Source organism: Egretta garzetta, unplaced genomic scaffold, assembly GCF_000687185.1.
Source record: "Egretta garzetta isolate BGI_Z169 unplaced genomic scaffold, ASM68718v1 scaffold95, whole genome shotgun sequence".
NCBI classification, from domain to species: domain Eukaryota; kingdom Metazoa; phylum Chordata; class Aves; order Pelecaniformes; family Ardeidae; genus Egretta; species Egretta garzetta.
In genome coordinates, this window is record NW_009259590.1 from 75,901 (window position 1) to 85,359 (window position 9,459).

The 9,459-nt window shown below is 47.6% G+C and overlaps 1 protein-coding gene across 1 annotated transcript; it reads left to right on the forward strand.

Moving 5' to 3' along the window:
• The first annotated feature begins 5,709 nt into the window (after window positions 1–5,709).
• GPHB5 (glycoprotein hormone subunit beta 5) lies at window positions 5,710–8,112 on the forward strand. Its single transcript, XM_009638011.1, has 2 exons — window positions 5,710–5,913; window positions 7,924–8,112. The coding sequence occupies exons 1-2, from the start codon at window positions 5,710–5,712 to the stop codon at window positions 8,110–8,112; spliced, it is 393 nt and encodes a 130-aa protein (XP_009636306.1).
• The last annotated feature ends 1,347 nt before the right edge of the window (window positions 8,113–9,459 follow it).

Genomic DNA, 9,459 nt, shown 5'->3' on the forward strand with positions numbered 1-9,459 from the left:
CGATCTGCTTCTGTCTCCTTCTTTGTGTCTCAAAAAGGGAACAGACAGGTAAACGGTGGACTTATTCATCTTTAGGCATTTTATCTATATGCCACCTTTTATTTTAAATAAATTAAAAAGAAAAAATATGCAGCTTTTAAATTTCTGGTGTACACTGAAGGCCAAGTGTATGTGTAGGAGGTATATTTAATAATTAACTTAAATAAAAACCCCCACGAAAAAATAAGCCAACAAAACTCTGCCTGGAAAAAAGCCAACACTCATGCTTTTCATGAGACATGATGCAAATCCTTCAGAAATCAGTCCCATGAATAGACAGGATTTTCAAAAGATAAAATAAGTGAGAGTCTGCCATTTGTCTTTCATTTTACATTATGAGGTTATTAAATACAAATGGAGACGAGAGAACAGAATCTTGGTTAGCTGAAGTCAGTGAATCCAAACTGAATTACACAAACCAAAAGTCCAGCACCTGTTTTTTTAATCCATAGAAGAAGAGGGATCTGTCAAAACTGGTTGATCTGCCATCTGGCAGGTATTTCCTGTACCTGACTCTAATCTTGGGCTGATTTTATCTGGCATGTTTCCAGAACCAAATAAAGGGAACTTATGACCACTATTTTTAATTTTACATGCTTTCTCTGCAAGTCAGGAACTTTTAAACTGTACATTTTTTAAAAGCCTTTAAAGGTTTATTTCCCAGCTTTATTTCTGGTCAGCAAAAATGACAGCAAAAAAATTTTAGGGTTTTTTTTTGTGGAAAGTTGCTAATATTTTTAGATCAGTGTTAAGACTTTGGCTGTCCCTCTTGACAGGTCTGTGGTCTGATTTGGCTTTGAATCTCCTGCTTTTCCCCATTGGTTTCAATGGGAGAAAAAGATGTCCAGGACATGTCTGGTGATCACATATACGGAGACAATTACAAAGCCTCCATTCAGTCTACCTCCTCGAGTGTCCCACCTGATAGGTCTTCACCTGAAGCTGGAGTCCTTTTCTGCCAGAAAGGCTGTGAATAATAATGAGTGAGAATCCTGGGAAAAATCTTAAACATCCCCCTCCCTCCCAACTTCAGGACAGTTTTCAAATTTTTGGTAAAAATTCTGTTCCTTTCTTCTTTGTTCTTCCTTTCCTCTCGCAAAAAAAAAAAAAATCTTTTTTTTTTTTTCAGTTTGTTTTGAGGGTTTTATTTGGTTTGGTTTGGTTTTGTGAATTAATTTTCTGAAGCAGTGGTTTCCCATGTCATGATGACAATATGGCCATAGCACTTAACGCCTGCTGCTTTTCTGTGTTTCAGGAGGTGTTTGTGAAGGCCTGGAGGCTGAGGTTGGAAGGAGGGACTCCTGTCACACCTGGAGACTCATGGCTTGAGAATGGCCCACACTTGGGTGCCGTCCTGTCTCGATGCCCAAGGCTTGGCCCTCCCACTGCAGGCTCCAGGGCAGAGCCTTTGTAGGGCTGATAAAGCCTGAGTCCCGACAGGGACCTCCTGTGCTGCTGCGTGAGAAGTACGTGGTTAAGAGGAATAACTGTGGGGAGGGGTGTTGCGGATGGAGTAAGAGGGAGGCAAAAAATATAGTTTATTGATGTAAACCAGTGAATTAACAAGGTTCCTTGGTAAATCCATCAGTAGTTTGTAAGATTGGATGGCAAGGTACGCTTGGTTACTTACTGCATAGAAGACGGGGTCAGACAAAACTGTTGGGGGGACCCTCCCATTGAGTCATGAGGTTCAGAAAAGATCCCCTTGCTTTCTAAACTCCTTCCTCAGAGAGGAGTCTAGGTGCAGCTGGATCCAATTTTAATCCCAGGCTTGGTCAACGGTTTATGTCCAAAGGATTATTTATGTGCAATCGATCCTTTATATCCCTTAGCTAAGGTTTCAGAGTTAGCATGCTGTTAGCCACTTACCAAGAAACTGTTGTGGTAAGGAATCTCTCAACCTCCAGGAGTAACCTTGAGAGGCGTTCCTGCTCGAGGGGAGATCCTGGCACGTGGCCGCTGCCATGCAGGAGAGCTCCAAGGGCCCTGGGGCTGCTCACTATTGATGGGGGTCAGAGGATTGGCTCATAGTCATGTTTGCATACCGAGCAGATTTTAGTTTCTTCACTGTGCTTCGGTGGGCAGATTCCACAACAGTCGTTGGCTATCGTATTGTTATCTGTTTCTCCCACATCCACTGGATGCATCCATCACGACCAGAGACATCTATCACGACCAACTGCCACAGGGAACACACCGCCACAAGGGAAAAGGTGAAAGGAGGAGAAAAATGGGGACGATGGCCTGATTTGGTTGTGTTGGTGTACACACCAGCATATCCTGTAAGCTCAGGTAAAGGTCCGCTGCGATGTCATCTCCCAAGAGGGGACAGTGGCTCTTGGTTATGCAAAAGGCCCTAAGATGTTCTCGTGAGGCTTGTTTGACTGTGGACAATTGCTTCCCTCTTTCACTTCTTCCAATCGCCATTTCCTAATTTAGAGAGCAAAGGCAAATCTTGAGGGTGAATAACCAGCCTTTTACGTGCCAGCTTGTGTGCACGTAACCAGTGCAATTCAGCCAGCAGGGAAACAGCAAGGCCACATAGCAGCGAGAGAAACAGCCTAGCAATGGCTGCTCCAAGCTGAATAGCGAGGTACAGCAAGTGCTCTGTGGGTCCCCAGGAGGTGTTCGCATGAGTATGAGCCCCATTGCTGCACCAAACATTCGCCATTGACCTAGGAAGCAAAACAAGGACCCCGAGCCATGGGTTATTCACCCTGAAAAAGGGAGAGCACCTATGTAATATACCTTGTTTGGTCCCCCGTGCTTCAATAACACATTTCCTCAACGTCCATTTGCTGGTTTCCATGGCCCATACTTACAGACAGCCTGAATACAACCCACCAGAAGTATACAGTTGATAACTTCTAAGGTAAATTTACAAACTCACAGTAGTCATTGTTTCATATTTGATAAGAAATGCATTTTCTGGACATCAACAGGTACTGTTTTGTTTTGGGTTTTTTTCTCTAAAACATTATAGGATGGGGTTTATTTAAATCAAGGTTATCTCTGTGTTTTCTGTTCTCAGGGTTGGGTTGTATTGCTGTGGCCGTCTCTAACAGCAGCACCCTGAGGGGTCCGTAATCGCCAAAACTTACTGTGCCTTTTCTGGATGTGCCTGGATATTGGAGCAGTTAGCACTGGGAAATCCCTGTCCAGCTGAGAGCTGGTGGCAGGGAACGGAGGCGGCTTTCCTGAGGTCACTGTGTGAGCTTATGGCTGCACTTCTCTCACCCGCTCATGTTTTATGAACTCACTGACCAGCAAATTTTTCATCGTACCAAGGTTCCTCAGCTTCTTTCTGTCCTGTGAACAGCTGAAACTTCTGTTTGCGTGGTGAAGGCAATGGACATGATTTCCAAATTTCCTTTGCATGGTGCTGCTTACCCGTGTGACAGCTGCCTGGCTCGTCAAGAGAACGTTTGCTTTTCTTGCAAGCTCACACCTCCTCCCCCCATCCCTTGCCCTTGCTTGTGCAGTGCCATTGAGTAAAAAAAGGTCTTACGCAGCTGACAAAAATACAGGAGTTTTGTTCACACAAATATTTGCAAAGTCTCCCTTTGGGGTGTTTACTCAGGGCTTGTTAATTGGAGGGGTAATGATTATTTCAGAGCCAGCCTCCCATCTCCTTGCAAAGGTGTTGCAATTCCACTACAAAAAGATGGCCCCTTTTGCCCCAGTGCATGCTCATGATTTCACTCACCACGATACTCCTTTTGTTTCAGGGTCGATGTTATGAAACAAAACCATTCCGGCAAATCGCTGATGGAAAGGAGAGACTGGCTTCACAGTCAATGACTTTGATGCCTTGGGTAGTTCAAGTCAGGATCTGCCTCTGTCTTGCCTTGATTGACAAGAGCCTTTCTATAAATTTGAGCAATTAAGCAACCCAGTAGCAGCTGCTAGGGAGATCTCCGGAGCACAAAACTGACAAAGATTGCCGTGCAGGTCTCCTGCTGCTCACTCTGACATCCTGAAACTCCATCTGCAATTTAAAACTGCAAAGGGAGACCTGACTCCAACACGTTAGGTGAGTGTACTTCTGTGTTTGCTCTGTGTCATGGCTCTGGCTCACGAATAAAGCAGCAGGTTTTGCTAAAGTGGCAAAGAATAAATGTTCAATTTGTTCTGAAGTTTGTCTCTTTTGCTCTCAGATGTCTGCTTTTAAAAATAAGGAATTTTCACTTTTTTTTTTTTTTTTTTTTTTTTTTTTACTCTGTTGAAGCTTATATGCAAACGTACACCCATTTAATCACGTGTGAGACTGTAGTGGATGCATGGCCACGTATATGAAGGATTCACTGCAGCAAACTTCACATGCTGATCTAAACCCTTGATTTAGCAAATTTTAAAGCATTTGGTTTAACAGGAGGCTAGAGACTCAAACATCAGCCATACCAAAGGCAGGCCAAGCTCATTTAACCTCAATGTTATCCAGCTGAGGACACAGCCCGATGCACACAAGCCTGTGTGCCCTATGCAGTAGCTGATTTGGAGAAAGTTAAATGTCAAGCCTGGGGTTTCTAGGTGGACATTTTTAAATGCAATTCAAGTATGTGAGGTATAAAATGGATCTTGTGGCTTAGAGCTACTTTCCAGCTCTTTTTTTTTGGCAGAGAAAGTTTTCCAGAGAGGCTGGTTGCTTTCTTCACTAATGGTTTTGAGATAGAAGGGCAAGTATCAGAGGGACTTGGCTGATGCTGGGATGCTTGGAAGGTATGAGGAGTTCAAGCCTCCTCTGGTCTCCTTGGCCACGTCCCCTCCATCTAACCAGCTTTGTTCAAGGCTTAACAGCCTTGGTTGTGTCTGAGCTGGCTGGTAGGGCAGTGTGGGCAGGAGGGACAACCAGCAGTCGCATCTGCCTCGCTGGCTGCAGCCCGGGGAGTGGACTAGCACAGATTCACGCTCAGGGTATTGGTAATGGCAGCTCCAGTAACACTTTTGGGAAGTGCTGATCTCTCTCCAGAGATTATAGCACAAATTCAGGGATGCTTGGCTTCTAATAGGTAAGTGGGATAAAACCAGGATTAAGGGCTCTTGACAAATGCTGGTGTTACCCGCTGGCCTAACCCTGCTGAATGCATGGAGCTGCAGCCACGCTGCGTCCTCCCCATGCAGCAAAGTAGGGAACCTGCCACCTGCCGTAGGTGTGGGTGACAGACAGACAGACAGACAGAGCCCTTCCAGATGGACCCTGCCAGGGCCAGTACTGCCAGGGTCTTCAGCCAACAACATGTGTGTGCACTGAGAGAGCAACCAAAGGCCTACCCAACCATTGGCCTGTTGTGAGCTCAGGGCAACCCGACTGGGGTGGTAGGAGGGAGTTTGCTGCAAAGCAAACTTGCAATGTGGAGATTTCGGTGGGTTTGAGGCCCTGGCGGGTGGCTTTATCTCTTCGTGGCAAACCCTGCTGCTCTGCAGGGAACGTCTGCACGACGCTGCTTTCTGTTAGACCTTTTCACTAAGACTTTTCCCTTCTGGGAGTAGGTGACCCCTCATTCTTACATCTGCCCATCTTTTCTTGGGCTGAATGGGGATGGGGAGCAGCGTGTCTGAGGGGAGGAAGGGGCGTCCCAGCTCTGGAGCTGAGCCTGTGCACTTGCACTTCTTGCCTCTGGGGCTGCGCTTGCTCTCCCAGCCCTCCGCTTCTCTCCCTTCTGCCCCAGCATGAAGCTCCACTGCGTGATCCCGGGCACTCTGCTTCTCCTGCTGCTGGCCAGCTGTGGCGCCGCACTCAAGACCTCCGCCATTGACCTGCGCACCTTCATCGGCTGCGCCGTGCGCGAATTCACCTTCTTGGCCAAGAAACCCGGCTGCAAGGGGCTGCGGGTGACGACGGATGCATGCTGGGGACGCTGCGAGACCTGGGAGGTGAGGTGGGGCTGGGGGGGGGGGGGGGGGGCCCCCCCCCCCGGCTTGTGCTTTCCTTCCCTAAGAAAAGCCCTCAACCCCCACCCCCCCAAGCATTAAACAGCTTGCAGTTACCTACAAAAGAAGCAAGGGCTGTGTCCTGCTCCACAAATCCCTCGCCACCGCTGTCAGCAGCGGAGCACTTTGCCCTAAGTTGTTTCCTCCCTCCTTCCACTGCCTCAAAGGGCGATGCGCATCGTGTGATGATATTAATGAAGCACTTAGGTAATATTGTTATTATGGAATCTGAAAGCCTCTTGCAATTTAACCACTTAAGGAGAGGAGGCCTTTATTACTTTACTGGAAAAAAATTCCTCTGGGATTAAGATGGAACTCCCAATTGATGGGTAATATATTTTGCTCCAAAAATCAAATCCCAAAGATAACGTCTGTTTCTAATTTGGTCCTGTTTTAAGTCACAGCCCTGTATAAATATGAAGTAATTATGATTTGGGGGGGAGGGGTGTCAGGGGGAGAAGGAAAGTGCATAAGTACATCTATGCACACTTCAGAGAACAAGTTTCTGACTGTCTTTACCTTTCTGCCACTGGAAGGCTCAAGGGGCCAGACCCAGTTTAATTTATTCAGGGAAGCTTTGAGTGACTCCAGAAGGATTTTATCCACATGAAGCCAAGGGCTCTGTATAAGCGAGCAGAGGAGGAGCCAGGGTCTGTGTGCCAACTCTGAAAACGTGGTGGGATGAGGGGCAAGGCCACCGGTGGTCAGATTTCCCTGGTGGGATAAGGTTCCTTCGAGGGACCTCTTGTCACCTGGTTCCCCCCCCTCTCAAGCTCCTCTGGCAGCACAGCCCTTGCAGACTCTCTTGCCATTGGGATTGTATGTTATGATTATGTTATGTATATCTCATGCTATTGGGATGTAGTTAGGTTGAGTGCATCTGCTTGTAGGCTCAACAGCTTCTAGAAAGCACCACAATGTGCTTGGATGGGGGGATATTGGTAAGAGGGAGGGCGCCTGGATATCTTCTTGCCGAAATGTTGCATCTGTTCTTTTCCATGCCATCATTCTCAGTTCCCAGGGCAGGCTCTTTACACAGCACAGAGGAAAAGAAAGAAAAAAATAAAATGTCTCCTAGCTGTGTTACCTTATGCTATTTCCCATCTGCGCAAGGGAGAGGATTACAGTGGGTGCCCACACTGCAATGCTATTGGGATGTAGTTAGGTTGAGTTAGGTCTGCGCAAGGGAGAGGATTACAGTGGGTGCCCATTCCTGTTTGCTTTGCCCCTTCTTGGAGTCTTTGGAAAATGGGTGTTCCTGCCAAGGAATAACTCCTTTTTCACCAGAAGCAATGCTACCGTGATGCTGCACGGGGGTGTGGGTTTCAGGGTCTTTGGGCTCCCATTGTCTCCTGATGGCTGAGGTCTCTGGCCAAGCTGTTTTTCTCATGAGGAACTGTAGACTTCTATGCTGGCTGCTGTGCTGAGTGCACCCCCCATGGAGCACATCCATTGGGCTTTGTGGGACATGCAATCTGACTGGGAAGACTGGTCCCGCTGAGGAAAAAAAACCAGTTTGGCACCTGGATGCACCTCCACTCTTAGGCAGCTCAGCCACATGGAAGGCTTTCCAGCAGAAAGCATTTTCTTTGATGGAAAATTGATCCTTTTGGAAGAAAGCAGCTGCTTTTGGCAAACATGCTTATTTGGTCAAAACACTAGTATTCTGCTGAAAACCTTTTTTTTTTTTTTTTGGATAGGCTTTTGTCTTCCTTCAGCAGCTTTAATTGGAGCTTTATGCTTTAAACGAACAGAAACACGCACATACACCCACTCCCCTCCCTGGCAGGGCTCCAAGAGGCAGGTGCTGAAGGATGTAACCTAAAAATTATTTCCATGGCCTCTTACGGCTGATCCAGTGGCTCCCCTATTCACATTAAATCCCCTCGAAGAAGCCGGGGCTCCAGATGTTTGTCTTGCTTCTTGCCTGAGGCCAGCGTTTCTCTCCCACAGAGGCCGGTGCTGGAACCACCCTACATCGAGTCTTACCACCGCATTTGCACCTACAACGAGACCAAGATGATGACGGTGAAACTGCCCAAGTGCGCCCCTGACGTGGATCCCTTCTACACCTACCCGGTGGCCATCCGCTGCGACTGCGACATCTGCTCCACGACCACGACCGAGTGCGAGACCGCCTGAGCTCCGCTTTCCCAGGTCAGGCGAGGAGGGGCCGGATTCTTCCCTGGCTTCATGCCCCCGGTACCTCTAGCACTGCAGAGGGTGTAAGTCAGCCCAGAATTTGATCTCGCGCTGTAACGCTCCTAATCATTGACTTTGCTGGGTAGATGAGGCTTAATCCTCTCTCCTCATACTGTTCAAAACCTTATTGCTGTAGAAATGTAGTACAGAGCCTTGCAACAGCAAATCCTGTGGGGAGAAAAAAAAATGGGGCAGTTTCCCTTCCTTACAGGCTTTTCACACCTTTCTTCATGCACAAAGCACATGTGGACTGAACGGTCACTGGGGTGGAAACAGGCCACAAAGGCGTTACAGCTTCTTTATTCATGTGGGGTTTAGCTCCTCCCCAGCCATGTAAATGCAATTGCCAACATTTCTGCCACCTCGCCCCCACCATTCGTTCTACTTACCCTGAGGTCTCTAGGGAATAACAGTCAAAGAAAAGGCCTTAAGGAACAATGAGATGGAAATGGGTATCCAAATTGCTATATTGAAATTAGGGTGAATGCACACTCAGCCCCGACTCAGCAAAGTACTTAAGCTCATGATTAAGTGTTTTGCTTAATATCAGTGGACTTTTACAGTTAAACATATGTTTTGGTGATTGGCTTAATTGGAGCTGTTCTGTTGAAAAAAAAATCTTGCCTTACAAGAGACAATTCCTTGACAAAAGAGAGAAACACATTAAATCTGTAAAACCAAAAGTGCGTATTTTCCCATCTGCTTTCGTCCAGGGATAGGAGCAGAGTTGACTTCATATAAAATCAGTGAGACTCTGCAGAGCCCAAGGGGTCTCTCCTGACAATTTCCAGAGTTAGAGGGGCCAAGCCAAACATGACAATTGTGGTTTGGTTTCAGTGAGCCCCCGGCAGAGGTGGTGGGAAGGAGGGGGCTATGGAGGGTGTTCCCACATTTCCCCGTGCTTCTCAGCTCCATGGAGCCCTGCTCCTCCAAGGATGCACACAGAGCTGGGGGGCAGCCAAGCGTGCTCCCAGGAAAGCTGTGGAGTGGCCAGCAGCATGGCCACCATGGGTGAGACAAGCCCGGGACAGGAAAGAGAGCAGACATGCCAAAGGATGGTTGGCACCTCCTCAGACCCACTATTTACAAACTAGGACGCACCTGGGAGCTGCTGCAACAGCCCCCGGTGACCACAGCCACGTAAGTGCCTTTGTCCTCTGGTTCCTGCCTGGAGGAGGCCAGATCCATGTCCATCTCTCATTTCTCCCCTGAACAAAATGGGAAATGAGGTGAAAGCAGGAAGATTTGCCAAGTGAGAGGGGCTTGCAGGAGCTTACAAAACAAAGA